The 14,057-nt window shown below is 66.2% G+C and overlaps 5 protein-coding genes across 5 annotated transcripts; 4 read left to right on the top strand and 1 right to left on the bottom strand.

The window, feature by feature from the left end:
- Positions 1-212: 212 nt before the first annotated feature.
- On the top strand, positions 213-644 carry EMIHUDRAFT_204523 (hypothetical protein; the record flags this gene model as incomplete). The annotated part of the gene is made up of 1 exon (XM_005780960.1): positions 213-644. One exon carries the CDS (start codon positions 213-215, stop codon positions 642-644), a length of 432 nt encoding a protein of 143 aa, XP_005781017.1.
- Positions 645-3,246: 2,602 nt separating this feature from the next.
- Positions 3,247-4,947, bottom strand: EMIHUDRAFT_64233 (hypothetical protein; the record flags this gene model as incomplete). The annotated part of the gene is made up of 2 exons (XM_005780959.1): positions 3,247-3,987; positions 4,042-4,947. 2 exons carry the CDS (start codon positions 4,945-4,947, stop codon positions 3,247-3,249), a joined length of 1,647 nt encoding a protein of 548 aa, XP_005781016.1.
- A 223-nt stretch (positions 4,948-5,170) lies between these two features.
- Positions 5,171-7,984, top strand: EMIHUDRAFT_204520 (hypothetical protein; the record flags this gene model as incomplete). The annotated part of the gene is made up of 1 exon (XM_005780958.1): positions 5,171-7,984. The coding sequence occupies one exon, from the start codon at positions 5,171-5,173 to the stop codon at positions 7,982-7,984; it is 2,814 nt and encodes a 937-aa protein (XP_005781015.1).
- A 1,439-nt stretch (positions 7,985-9,423) lies between these two features.
- On the top strand, positions 9,424-10,227 carry EMIHUDRAFT_64238 (S-adenosylmethionine transporter; the record flags this gene model as incomplete). The annotated part of the gene is made up of 1 exon (XM_005780957.1): positions 9,424-10,227. One exon carries the CDS (start codon positions 9,424-9,426, stop codon positions 10,225-10,227), a length of 804 nt encoding a protein of 267 aa, XP_005781014.1.
- A 215-nt stretch (positions 10,228-10,442) lies between these two features.
- On the top strand, positions 10,443-13,945 carry EMIHUDRAFT_450035 (ATPase; the record flags this gene model as incomplete). Its single annotated transcript, XM_005780956.1, has 9 exons — positions 10,443-10,847; positions 10,983-11,182; positions 11,330-11,417; positions 11,659-11,757; positions 12,188-12,271; positions 12,379-12,609; positions 12,698-13,085; positions 13,310-13,386; positions 13,472-13,945. 9 exons carry the CDS (start codon positions 10,443-10,445, stop codon positions 13,607-13,609), a joined length of 1,710 nt encoding a protein of 569 aa, XP_005781013.1. The 3' UTR covers positions 13,610-13,945.
- Between the last annotated feature and the right edge of the window lie 112 nt (positions 13,946-14,057).

The raw sequence follows: 14,057 nt of genomic DNA, 5'->3' as shown, positions 1-14,057 counted from the left end.
CTAACAGCACACTCCTCTCCTTAAAATCCTGTGTGGTGGGCATGTTTTGTTACCTTTCTTTTCTTTCCAGCAACGAGTGGAGGCCCCTCCCACCCCACAGGCTACGCCTCCCCTCACCTCCGAGCGGTTCCTCTTCGAGGTCTCGTAAACAACAAGGACGCCGAGTGCGGTGCGTGTGCCTCTCCTCGCAGCCAGCAGCGAGAGAGAGACATATGCTCTCGCTCGTCCTCACGACCGTCGCCGCTTCGCGCGCGCAACGCTCGAGCAATGAGCAGCTCGCAGCCGGCGTGCTGGTCGGCTCTGCCGCGGGCGGCGCCAGCTTCGCGGCGGTGCGGCAGATCAAGACCTCCTACTTTCCTGGCGGGATGGCTTACCGGCCTCTCCTTCGGCCCAGGTTCTCAGTGTCCCAGCAGGCTGCCGTCGCTGCTGGCGTGGCGCTTGCGAGTGGAGCCGCCGCACTCGACCGGGCCTGGCGGCGAGATCCGCTCGGGCAGGGCCTGCGGAGGCTCGGCTCGGCGCCGCTGGACGCAACAGAGCGGATGCGACGCAAGTGGCGAGAGGCGAGGCAGCGGGCAGAAGAGGAGCGACGCAGAGCCTGGCTCCGCGAGCACACACGGCCGGCGCGGGTCATGATCCCTTCCTGAACGTCTCTCCGGCACACATTTATGTAGCGCTCTCGAGTGCCGAGATCACATTATGCAAGAACTCGACCACGCCTTTTCGACATTGTGCAGTATTATACAGTCATCGAAATCTCTAGTCTTTCTTAGAGATTGAGAGGAGTGAGACCTGAAGATTTCAGGGCAGATCTCAGTCTCTAGTCCCGCCCTTGAGATCTCCCAAATCTTCGTCGAGACTTCAGCCACGAAATCTCAGTCTTCCCGTCGCTCGGTGTGAGTTTCTAGAGGAAACGCGTGAGATCTCAAATGGCTAAGATTCCTTTTCGCTTTGGGAGTTTGAGATTTCGATGAGGGGTGGGAGAGACTGAGACTGCAAGCAAGAGAGATTCCGTTTTCGATGCAGAATGCTGTGAACTTCCTCAACCTTCCAACGCCTTTATCTCGCTTCGTTCGAAAAACATCATTTCGGCAGACCGAAATCTACTCGTTTAGGGCAGCGTGACTCGAGATTTGAGATTGAGACTGAAAGCAGCACGCTCGCTTGCAATGCTTGCGCCGCCGCCGCCGCCCATTTCGCCGCCGCCTGAGGCGGTTCTCCACGAAGCTGTGGCCGCTCGAGAGTGAGGATGAGATCGTCGCGCTTCTCCTCGGCATGGCCCGCTACCCAGTCGACACACCCGATCGCGCAGAGGTCATCGCTGCCGACATGCAAACAAAGCACGCGTCCACGACCATCAACGTCCTCGTCAGCAGCATCGAGAGCGAGGCGGGCATCAGCGCTCTCGTGGATCTTCTCGACCCCATGCGCTCCCATGAGCAGGAGAAGTCCACGCCGCTCCACCTGGTCCCTTGAGTTCTGCGCCGTCTGCGCTTTGCAAGGGCAGAAGGTGCGCCTTGTGGTCAGCGACGAGCCCGTCCGTCCAACCGTATACTGCACGCACGGGCGCTTTGGCGGGCTCCTCTACTGCAAGCGCTGCCCAGATTGCCGCGCCAGCACAACCTCTCATATGCCGAGGAGTCACTCGGCTGGCTCAGGGCAAGCAGGTGCCGTATGACGGCGCGATGGATCGGACTCGCAAGTACGTCCAGCTGTCGCGAGACATCATCTTTGAGGGCGAGATGCTGTGGCGCCTCGACACGCAGATGCTCCACTCGCACACCGGCTTTGAACCGTACGCCAAGGAGTGGACGACCTTTGCCGACGAGCCCGCGCCGCAGCTGGTCGAGCCTTTGCGGATAGCGCTGTCCCTCTCATCTAATTCGGCGTAGACCGCGCGCGCAGCGCGCTCCGTGTTTGCAGACCGCCCTGGCGGACTCGTTTACACTTCCAAGCTCAAGCCAGGCGCCGCAGGCCATAAAGAGGAGCGCAGATTAAAATGGCGCCGCAGGCTCCCCGGGCCCCAAATCTCAATCTCAAATCTCAATCTCAAATCTCAGACCTCGGACCTCAATCTCACTGCAGGTCAAACCCGCCCAACCCTTCTAGAAGCTTCGAGGCTCTTGTCTCAGTATTCACGCCGCAAATCTCCAAATCTCAGCTCTCAAATCTCTAGGTTGGAAGCCGTCCAAATCTTCAGTCTCAAATCTTGAATCTCGAGCGAACTCGACCGCAGATTCCTTTTGGTGTGGGAAATCTCATTCTCCAAGTCTCTGGTCTCTAATCCCAAAGTCTCCCACCGGAGGCTGAGTGACTGAGGTCTCAAATCTCAAATCTCTGGTCTCAAATCTCTGGGTAGCACTGTAGACCCGAGTGGAGTCTTTCAAATCTTTAAGCTCTCAATCTCTAAAAAAGACTAGAGATTTCAATTACTCGTATTATAAGTAAGTGGATGCACGACAAACACACGCAAGACTAGGTCCAGCCCTGGGTGAGCCGGGTTGTGACATTTGGCGATTCCGCGGCTTACTGGGTCCCTGAGTCGCTCCCCGTGTGCGATTCTTGTGGCCCAGGCATGGTACTGATAGTAAACGGGTCAGAACCGGCCAAACACAGGCTACAGCCCCCGCGCCCCCGCCATAGCTCCTGGAGAGCATGCGCGAGTGACGCGCTACAAGCCGCGAGAGTGGCATCAGAGGCAGGAACGACGTGCTCTTGCTGCACCTCGCAGCTGCACCAAGTGTGCTCGCAGTGTATGCCACGGCCGCCGCCTGCCGCATTGCTCTCGTGCAGCTAGGCGACGCAGCACGCAGGTCCATCAGCAGGGCTCATCCAATGCGAGCGCACATGTGCGTAGCCGCGGGCAGGTGGCAGTGCACAGCCGCACACCGGCTGTGGCGGCTCGAATGCCCCCGGCAGCAATGCTGGTCATTAACTTGCGTATTGGGGCCGCAGCAGACTGCTGCTGTGGCCTGAGGCTGTGAGCGCGTTCAGACCCGGTGACCGGAGTTGGATGGTTCGATGGACCTCGGGGAGTTCCTTCGAACCATCCATGGCCGGACGGCGGAGCGTGAGGTGGCGAGCGGAGAGATGTACCGCAAGACGAGAAAACACGGATCTGACGCGATGTCAAACGTCAGATCTGGCTCACCCAGGGCTGGACCTAGTCGCAAGACGCATGCGAGGGACCAAGGAGTTACACACCGGACCGACACACCCCTCGCGACGGACGACGCACCCTCTTCAGGTTCACCATAAAAAGTCGACCAGAGAGGGCCCGCGCGCCGCGTCGCCGCCTCCCAGCACAGTCCTTGCGAGGCTCACCGCCGACCTGCCCGCCGCGACGTGCGGCTCGTCTGGCTTGAGCGGGACCACGCCAGCGTCCGGCTCGCGCCCGGCGATGACGTTGGCCGCCTGCAGCCCCGTCACGTACGCCTTCTCCTGCGACCACGACCCGTGGCGGGTGCGCACGAGGTCGCCGACAAAGTAGGCGTTGGGGATGGACGACGAGGCGAGGTCCGGCATCGAGTCGTACGAGCCCGGAAAGTACCAATTGACCGCGTTCGGCAGCTTGACGACGGCGCGGTCGGCGACGCTCGCCGCGCGGCACGGCTCGCCGAGCATCGTGTCGAGGTCTGCCTTGGCCTTGGCCACGATCTCCTCGTCGCTCAGCAGCAGCAGCGAGTTGGCGTGGTAGTAGTCGACCTCGATCACCGAGCCGGGCTCACCGTCCAATGCGGGCGCGTGCAGCTTCTTGATGTCGAACCAGGTCATCCCCACGCCCTCGTCGAAGCCCCAGCACGCGTTGGCCGTGTGCTGCGTCGGCACCTCGCGGTCGAGGAAGAGTCGCGTCGCGAGCACGCTCAGCCCGCGCAGGTTGGCGTACCGCCGCCACTCCGCGTGCTGAGACAGGGCGCGCGAGCCGCGAACCATCCCGTTGAGCGCCGCGGCGCCGACAGCGAGCACCACGTCGTCCGCCTCCACCCGCACCTTCGAGTCGGCCGGCGCGCCGCTCGCGTCGTCGGTCGGCGTGCCTCCCGGCACCAGCGGGCTGCCGCCGGTCGTCCTGCAGACGACGCACTCGATGCGGCCGTCCGAGCCGCACTCGAAGTCGGTAACCCGCGTGGAGGGGAGGAACTGGACGCCGCGCTCCTTCATCTGCTCGACCCACGGCTGGAAGATCATCTCGCCGATGTTGCCCTTGCACCACCGAACGTCGAAGCTCGTCTGGTGCTTGAGCACGAAGAAGTAGGCCATGCCGAGAGCTGCCGCCGCGGAGCACTCTTCGCCCGGAGCAAAGAGGCCGGTCAGGATCATCGGCTCGAAGGCCTCCTTGTACATGCGGCGCGAGACGCCGAGCTTGGTGCACAGGTCACGAAACGAGATCTTGTCGTACTTTGCCCACGCTTCGGGCGAGTCGTCAAACTCGGAGAAGGCGAGCACGAGCGGAGCGGCAGTCGCGCGGTCGAGCGGCGACAGGTTCTGAAAGCGCGTGTACAGCGCCTGGCCGAGTCCGGTCGGCAGCCCACCAGCAAAGGGTCCGGACTCGCCAAACGGCCTCGAGTCGCGGTAGACCGGCCACACCGCCTCGAGGCCGCTCGGCGAGTACTGCCCCTGCTCGGCGTATCCGGTTAGGACGGCGTCACGGTCAAGGCCAATGTCGTCCATCAGCTTGTAAATGTTGCCGTACTCGTCCCAAAAGCCATGCTGGCCAGCCTCGGCGCTGCGGCCACCCGGCGTCTTCCACGAGTCGGCGACGAGGCCACCGGGCCTCGGGGCAGCGTCCACGACCGTCACCTCGGTGCCAGGAGTTTTGGAGAGGTGGTGCGCAGCAGAGAGGCCGCCCCAGCCGGCGCCGACGACGACAACCCTCTTGCAGCAGGCGCGCGATGGCGATAGCAGCAGGAGAATAGCAGGAGAGAGGGAGCGACCCTGAGAGAGGGAGCGCATCGTGAGCGACGAAGGCCACTTCTCGAAGGCCACTACCCGGAACGAAGTAAAGAGAAAAAATCGAGCTTCCGTGTCTTGATTTGCCAATAATACACCTACACACAGATAAATACAGGAGAGTGTTGTCGATAGTGCCGCGTGACATCATAACGCGCGGAACGCTCGTGTGCGGGAGCTGCACGCGCAGACGCCCAAAAGACGTTGCGGCGGCTCCTTACGGTGGATGGCCCCCACCGGCCCTGTCCTCTGCAAGCACCGAGTCGGCTACGTCGGCGTCTGGCGCGGGCGCACAGCGGGTGGCTCGCCAAAGCACTCCAGCTTCTTTGATAACCCACAGCTGCGCCTCCGCATCTCCAACCGGCAGCAGGAGCTGCGGGTGACACTTGCGCAGTCGCCCCTACACCCGGGGGCAGGGGTTCACGCGGTTGGGTTCGTCCTCCTCAGTGCCGACGAGCCTGCGGTCGCTCGCCGCACCCTCGGCACCCCCGGCGGCACGCACGGCTACTCCGCAATTCAGGGCATTCACCCCATCCCCTTTACCTCGGGAGAGGAGAGGGTAGACGTTGTCCTCAAGCTGGAGCGGCTCAAACAGGACTACATACTGGTCCCGTGCACCGACTCGCCAGGGAGCGAGGCCGCTTTTGCTCTCGAGATTCGCTCAAACTATCCCCTCTCCCTCGCGTGCCTCCCAAAGGACGGATCGCCGCTGCCTGACCCCACGGCCGGAGGGGAGCAGGAGCAGGAGCAGCAGCAGCAGAGCACGAGCACCCCGGCACCCTCCGCCGCTGTCGAAATTCAGGGGATGGCCACAGGCATCTCGAGCGCAAGGGGCTACGGATTTGGCAACGTCGGCCAGAGCGGGGTGTCAGAGGGTGAGGCGCTGCTCCAGAAGCTTCAAGCTGCGCAATTCGAGGATGACGCCTTTCACAGCCTTCTGACGGGGTCTGCTGCGGGCAAGGCTGGGCGGGAGGTCGAGTGGAGGAGGCCACGCCAAGTCACGGAGGAGCCGTCTCCGGTGGAGGCGGCCGGCGTCACGACGCTGCTCCACCCGGAGTTGCATGAGCGAGCCGGAGGCGCCCCTCCGGGGCCGAGCGCTGGAAGCTGGATCCTTGGCGCGCTCGCGATGCTTGCCCAGTCCCCGACGCTGCTGCAGCGGTGCTTCGTGCCGGGGGTGCATGGTAAGCGCGGCGTCCTCGCAGTCCGTGTCTGGCACTGGGACAGCTGGCATACCATCCTCACCGACGATCGGCTGCCCGTCGCCAGCGGCCGGCTCGTCTCTGGCGGGTGCGCAGACGCGCGGCAGCTTTCGCTAGCTCTGCTCATCAAAGCTTACGCGCGGCACCACGGGTCGTACGCCGCCTTGCGCACCGGCCGCGTGACGGAGATGCTCGTAGACTTTACGGGCGGCTGCTCCCAAAAGATTGAGCTGGGTGATGATGGCGAGGCGAGCGCCGTCTGGGAGGAGCTGATTGAGATCAGGGATCGCGGTGCGCTGCTCGGCTGCCAACAGCTGGCCGGCGCCGACCGCGCCGTGGAGGCGCAGCGCCTCGGCGTCCGCACGCAGTCGACCTACGTCATTCTCGAGCTCGTCGAGCTCTCGGGCCTGCGCTTGGTCTGCCTGCGCAACCCGTTCCTGGAGCCACGCTGGCGAGGAAAGTGGCGAGCGGGCGCCCCAGAGTGGTTCGAAGGTGGCGACACGTCGCCGCTGCTGGGGCTGCAAGAGAGCGGCAGCGAGCACGCCGGCGCCGCAGTGGCGGAGGACGAGTCGGGCGTCTTTTGGCTCAGCCTCGAGGACTTTGTGCGCGTCTTTGATCGCGCCCACGCGTGCCGTACCTTTAGCCGCAGCACTCCTCGCGCGGTCGTGTTTGGGGAGTGGGATGCCGGCAGCGCGGGCGGCTGCCTCAACTACCTCTGCTCCTGGCGGCGGAACCCGCAGTACGTACTGCAACTCCCCTGCGCCGCTCGGGTCTTCATCGCCATCACCCAGCCGCCTCTCCTCGGCTCGATCGGGCAAAGAGACTACCTCTCCATCGGCGTGTGTGTGCTGCGGGGCGATGGGCGCCGGCGGCTCCTCACCGTCACCCGGGATTCGCTCCTCGGCGCCTCTCCCATCTCCGACACCCGCGAGGTGAGCTTCTCCCTCTCGCTGCCGGCGAGCACCGCGGAGGCGCCGCACATCGTCATACCGTACACCTTTGAGCCCAACGAGACGGGCGCGTTCAAGCTGTCTGTCTGGGCGGACGTCAAGTTTGGGCTTTCCCCCCTGGCGCAGGAGGACGAGTGGTGCCACACCGCGCTCGCCGGCGAGTGGGACGCATCGAGCGGCGGTGTGCCCAACCCGGGCAACAGCCGCTGGCAGGTGAACCCCCAGTGGGAGGTGGCGCCGCTCAGCCAGCCGACCACGGTCACAATCGTGCTGGAGCTCGCTCCTCCGCCGCACCCCGACCAGCCTACGCCGCTGGCGCTCGGCTGCCTTGTGCTCCGGGGCAGCAAGGCGAGCCAGCAGGTCGATCTCATCGGGCCGGACGACGTGTTGGCGCAGGCCGGCTTTGCTCGCGCCGCGCAAGTGACCTGTTGCGTCACGCTGCCCGCCTCGGACGAGCCGTGCTGCCTCCTCGCGTGCACCTTCGAGCCGGGCCAGGAGGCCGCTTTCCGCCTGCACCTCTACACTGACCAGCCCATCAGCGCACGAGCAGTGCAGCCCGACGAGGTGCAGAGCGCACCGCTGGGCACGTCGGTCGCCGGGTCCTCCTTCGCCATCGACAGCGCTGCGTCCGAGGCGATTGCGGGAAGCCAGCAGCCTCGCACGGACAACGCCGGCGAGGCGGGGGAGAGCGAGGCGGGCGGGGCCGAGGCCAGCGAGCGCCCTCGGGATGTGCCCACGGCCCAGCCGCCTGAGGAGGAGGAGGCCGCCGACCAGGACACGGGGCACGGGCGGGCGACGGCGGCCTCGGGCGGCCCGCTGCGCCTCCTGAAGAAGCTGCCGTGGAGGCCGGGCACGCCGAAACGCAGGGGCGCGAGGCGTCGGGGCGGCTAGTTGAGTGTGTGCCAAAGAATTAGTGAAAAGGGGGTCAGGGCTCTCTAGCCCGTAGCCCGATGCCGATCATCCGGCCCGCTGGGTGCGCTTCTTAGCTCCCCGGCCCTGGATGTGAGGTTGATGACTGCACTCTCCAAGTGCTCCAAGTGCTCAGAGAAAGAAAGAAAGAATTTTTTACAAAGAAACTCCCTCGCACGACACTAGGCACGGGACTGGCGCGCACTGGCACCAACGGCACAGGTACACCACGGGAGCCGCCTAAGCGACTCCCGCGAGGACGGCGAGGCACTTAGCTCCGTGCACTCGACCGCCCTCGCCGCAGACTGAGGCAAGCTCATTCACAATCTGCTCTGCGATGCGGCCGTGTGAAGAACGACTGAGATGCGCTGCTTCAAAGAAAGAAAACAGACAACCCAAGGGAGGGTGGGAGGGATGGGAGGACGGCACGCCACCACCACACAGGGATTTTAAGGAGAGGAGTGTGGTGCTAGCCGTCGCCCACCCTGACCCTTGGGTCGTCTGCCTCTTTCTATCTCCCTTCGCAGTCCCTCGCTGATTCTCGCTGCAACCTTCATGCCACCTCGCGGTCGTCCCACTCTCGTCGTTCTTTCCCTTGTCACTTCCTCCTCTGTCGCGTCGCTCTCCTCTGTCTCTCTGCCTCGTTCTGCGACGCCGCCGCCGCCTGCCGGCCCCTTTTGTTCTCGCGGCTTCTTGCGCCTTTCGTCGCAGCTCTGCCCTCCTCGCGGCATATTTTAGCCCCTCGAGTTTATCGAGCTCTCCTCGCGCAAGGACGACTCTTCTGTGCGCCCACTCCGATCATTTGCCGCCAAGTCATATCGTTGCTCAAGTCCACTCTCTCTTCGAACACTTGTACTTCCACAGATGATGTTGGCGCTGAGCCTGAGGTCCCCTTCGGTTGTATCGTAAAAGAAAGAAAGAAAGAAAACAGACAACCCAGGGAGGGATGGGACGGCACGCCGCCACCACACAGGGATCTTAAGGAGAGGGGTGTGATGCGCTAGCCGTGCCCACCCTTGGGGTGAACCGTGCCATCCTCGATCGCCGTGCAAAGCTCGCTTCCGAGCTCTCACGCCGCGCGTAGGGCCCTTAGGTGCCTAGAGAAACACAACCCCCTCTCTCTTTTCTCCCAGTAAGCTAAAAGTACAACCAAGGGAGGGATGGGAGGACGGTTGTATCGTAAGAAAGAAAGAAAGAAAACAGACAACCCAAGGGAGGGATGGGAGGACGGCACGCCGCCACTTGTATCAAAAGAAAGAAAGCAAACAAACATATTTTTTTTGCTGCTCGTCAGCTGCGGCCAGCGAGCTCCATTCCACTCGCCGATAAATATGTCACGGTTCCTGCTCCTACTGCTCTCGGCCGCCTCCACCGCTGGCAAAGCGGCCGTCAAGAGCAAGTCCGACGACTGGAAGTCGCAGATGCTCTTTAGCGAACGCCTCATCGCCGGCGCCGGCGCCCGCGGTGTCGCGCAGACGATGCTGCACCCGATCGACGTCCTGCGCACACGGCTGCAGGCCAAGGGGGTGGCGGTCACGCTCAACGCCGAGACGTTCGCCAAGGGCGTGGCACCGCAGTTCTTCCTCGCCTTCCCGGCGGGCGCCACCCAGTTTGCCGCCTTTGAGTGGGCAAAGGAGCGCTTTGCCGCCGCCGGCATGAAGGGCAGCTTCGCCGAGCTCTCGTGCGGAGCGATCGGCGCGATCGCCGCGTCGGTGATCCGGGTGCCGCAGGAGGTGATCAAGCAGCGCGTGCAGGCGGACATCTACCCCAACGCGCTGGTCGGCGTCTCAAAGTGCTTTGCGACGGACGGCATCGCCGGCTTCTACAAGGGCTACTTCGCGACCGTCTCGCGGGATGTGCCGTGGAACGCGCTCTCCTTCATGTTCTTCGCGCAGGCGAAGAAGGCGTACAAGCTCTTTACTGGCCGCACGCCTGAGGGCCAGGAGAACCTCATGCTCGGCGCCGCCGCGGGCATGACTGCCGCCGTCATCATGACTCCGATCGACGTGGTGAAGACGCGCCTGATGACCGGCGGCGCGAGCGGCGGGATCATCGGCGTGATGAAGTCGATCATCGCCGATGAGGGCGCGGCCACGCTGATGAAGGGCGTCCTCCCGCGCGTCGCCTTCCTCGCGCCGCTCGCCGCCCTCACCCTCTCCCTCTACGAGGTGTTTGGAAAGATGCTGGTCTCCTCGCGGCTCGAGATCGCGTCGAGCGAGCTCTGAGAGCGCGGCGGGGGCTGCGAGCGTGCAGCTGCCGAGCCGGGTGCGGACTGAGCTCTCTGAGGTCTGTGAGCTCCGAAACAGGTCCTCTCAGCGTTTGACACCCAAATCACAAACAGTGCATGGGGGAGGGGGGGGGGGGGGGGCGTGGTTGGTCCCGGAAGGGGATAGTCGCACTTTACCCGCAGCAGACCCGCAGGGAACCCACAGGGTTGAGAATGGCCTTCGGCAGCTTTCGGCCGCTGGCGATGCTCTCCCGGCTCTCTTTCGCCCGCAGCGTTCGCTGCCTCCGCGCGCGATCCTGCGCGTCGGCGAGCGCCGCTGAGACAGCTTCCACCGCCGTATCTGCGCAGCTCTCGCTGCCAGAGGCGTACGACACTCTGCTCACGTCCGGTCTAAATAGTGACCCGGCGCAGCGAGACCTGTGCTACGCGCTGGAGGATCTGAGGAGCCGGGTGAACGCGCACAGGGAGGCCTCGCAGCACTATGCCGCGGAGCTGGCGGACTGGCGCCGGACTTGCGCCAGGCTCCAGGCCGAGGCGGACGCGGCAGAGGAGGCTCGCGCGAGGGAGGCTGCAAACGCACCGGCGTGGCGCAAAGCTCTGAATGCAATCCGCGACGCGGTCACGGGCGGTGCGGCCCTGGTGCCGGCGTCGCCGGCGGCGGTGCAGGGCTGTAGCAGCGGAGGCTGCGGCAGCGGAGGCGGTGGCTCGTGCAGCAGCGGAGCGCACGGCCCTGCCACCGCCTCTGCGTCCGAGGCGGGAGGCGGCGGCGGCATCGTCGAGCGGGAGTCGCCGCACCTGAAGCTGCGGGTGGCGCAGGCGCAGGCGCACGAAGACAGCGGCGCGCCCTACCGCGACTACGACGTGCCCGCCGCGCTCGGCGAGGCCAACGCGGGCTCACACCAGCCCCTCTCGAGCGAGGAGCTGGCGCACCCGTTCTGGCGGACGGGCCTCGGGTCTGCAGCCGGCGCGGCGGAGGCGGCGCAGCGGGCAGAGAGTCCTTCGCAGCGCTGGCCCGCGCACCGCCTCCCGCCGGGCGCTCCGCCGCCGCCCGAGCGGCCGCCCGCGCCGCGAGGCCTCTTCATCCATGGCAACGTCGGCAGCGGAAAGACGTTGCTGCTCGACCTGCTCGCGTCGGCGCTGCAGGCGGACGCACTCGCTGACGGGGGCTGCCCTCTCTCGCTGCGGCGCGTGCACCACAACGCCTTCATGATCGAGTGCCACCGCAGGCTGCACGCCCACACCGAGGCGCGCTACCCATCGAGCCACGGCCGCGAGCGCCACAGCCCGCCTGCACCCCCGCCACAGCCCGCCTGCACCCCCGCCACAGCCCGCCTGCACCCCGCCACAGCCCGCCTGCACCCCGCTCCCCTCCCCTACTCTACCCCATGCATGCTGCCTCGCCCCCCGAGCCGCGGCCGCCGAGCCGCAGGCGCTCGTCGCCGAGATGCGTGCGGCGGAGGCGGCGGCGCAGGCCGCCGGTAGCACTCGTCGGTCGGAGGAGTGGTGCGGCGAGGACGAGGCCCTGTCTGTGACGTCGCGCGCGCAGCAGCAGCCTGCCTCCGAGGCGGGGTGGGGGCAGGCGTGGGGGGCGGGGGGCGGGGGGGCGACGGTGCGCAGCGTGATGGAGCTGCTCGTGGACCGCTTCGTGAACGAGCGCGGCAGCGAGGTATCGCACGCGGGCGAGTCCTTTGCTGAGGCGCCGTCTCCGCCCCCGCCTCTCCCCCGCCTCTCCGCGCCTCCCTCCGCCTCTCCACGCCTCTTCCCTCCGCCTCTCAGCGCCTCCCCCCGCCTCTCCACGCCTCTCCCTCCGCCTCTCCGCGCCTCTCCCTCCGCCTCTCCCTCCGCCTCTCCCCGCCTCTCCCCGGCGAGGCGCCGCCCTCGCGCCTCCCGCCGCCCGTCACGCCTCCCGCCGCCCGCGAGCGAAGGCGATGCGGAGCATCTCGGCCGAGATTGTCGAGGCGCGGGTCGGCGTCGTGAGCGGAGGGGCGTGCGTCACCGGCCCCGGAGAGGCGCCGCTCGTGCTCGACGACGTCGGCCGACCGGTGAGCGCTTGCAGCGGCAGAGTGGCGCGGGAGGGGCCTGGGGAGAGGCCAGCTGTGCTCACGCTAGCTGCCCACGCCGGCTGTGCACGTGCGTGTGTGTGGCGCAGGTGAGCGTCGGCGTGCTCTGCTACGACGAGGTGCAGATGATGGACATCGCAGACGCGACCGTGCTGCGCGGCGTGCTCCAGGCGCTCGTCGGCGCGGGGTGGGTCCTCGTGGCAACCTGCAACCGCACGCCCGCCGAGTTTGCGGCGTCGACGATGCAGCGCGAGCACCCGCAGTCTCGCTTCGCCGAGGCGATGGCGGAGCACTGCGACACGCTCCAGCTGGGGGACGGCGTGCGGCAGTCGCGAGGCCTCGAGCCCGCCTCGCGCCTGCCCCCTGACTTTGCGTTGCACGCGCGTAGGCTCGCGCGACTACCGTGAGGGCCAGCTCGCCGCGCCGCAGCCGTCCTACTTTTGCCCGTGCGAGGGCGGCAGCGCGGTGCCCAGCCCGGCGGCGCAGCTCGACCGCTGCTTCGTCGACTTGACGGGCGGCGCCGCGGCGGACGAGGAGGTCGCGATCGGCGCGGGGAGGAGGATGCGGCTCGTCTCTGGCCGCGGCGTCGCCCGCGCCTCGTTCGAGCGGCTGTGCGGCACCGCGCTCGGGGCGGGAGACTACGTCGCACTCGCGCAGCGCTACCACACGCTGTGCGTCGACGACTTGCCGCAGATGTCGCTGCGGCAGCGCGACCAGGCGAGGCGCTTCATCACGCTGGTCGACCAGCTCTACAATCACAAGACACGGCTCGTCGCCTCCGCCGCCGTCCCAATCGGTGACCCCCCCCCCCCCCCCCCTTACCAGCCGCCCCAACCCGCCCCTTTACCAGCCGCCCCAACCCGCCCCTTGACACCTCCGCTCCGCCCCCCCCCGCCTTGCCAGGCGAGCTCTTCTCGGGCGCGGCGGGCGCCGGCGTGATCGCACAGGCGCGCGCGAGCTTGCTCGAGGGCGTCGAGTTCGAGGGCGAGGCGGGCAAGGCCGCCGAGCTCAACCCGCGAGGCGTGACGGCAAACTCGCTCGAGACAAACTACCAGGGCCTCCTCAAGACGGGCGCCGTGGCGGCCGACTCGCGCAAGGTGCCCTCGCACTCGCACGCACTCGCACGACGGCGCTTCGAGCCCCTGCCCTCTTGCGCGAGCTCAGACGCCGCCTCGCCGCTAGGCGCTCTTCACGGGCGGAGACTCGCTCTTCACGGGGGAGGACGAGACCTTTGCCTTCCGGCGCGCCATCTCGCGCCTCAACGAGATGCAGTCGGCGCAGTACCTCGCCGCCCGGAGCCGCACGCGCGCTGCGAGGTGAGGCGGGGCCGGGGTGGGAGCCTAGGCGGCCTCGTAAGACGACACACCACCCGGGACAAGCATCGGGCGAGCGCTGCTCGCCTTCCCGGCTGGGGCGGACCGGTGGTTTGAGTGGTGCTCACGGGTTGCAATGCGCTGGTGGTGTGCGTGTACGTGTAGTGAGGACGCAGCTTGTATGTTCTCGTGGGGGTGAGAGGGTCCAGGGGACGCGCAAGGCAACTGGGAGTCCCAGTCGGCGCAGGGAGCAGAGCGGGAGACCGTGAGGCTGCTCTCTGAGCGATGACACACTAGCAGGGGCATCAACCATCATGATTGCCATCGGAGTCACTTGTATACGACGCCGCCACGCTCGCAAGGCACAAGGGCCGCCTAAGCGCCTAAGCACCCTAAGCACCCCCCGCTTAGGCCGCTTAGGCGCTACCTTAGGCGAGTGACGGCCGGCTGCCCGG

The sequence above is a fragment of the Emiliania huxleyi genome (assembly GCF_000372725.1).
Source record: "Emiliania huxleyi CCMP1516 chromosome Unknown EMIHUscaffold_21, whole genome shotgun sequence".
NCBI classification, from domain to species: domain Eukaryota; phylum Haptophyta; order Isochrysidales; family Noelaerhabdaceae; genus Emiliania; species Emiliania huxleyi.
Note: the sequence above shows the minus strand (reverse complement) of the source record. Positions and strands in the feature narration are given on the sequence as shown.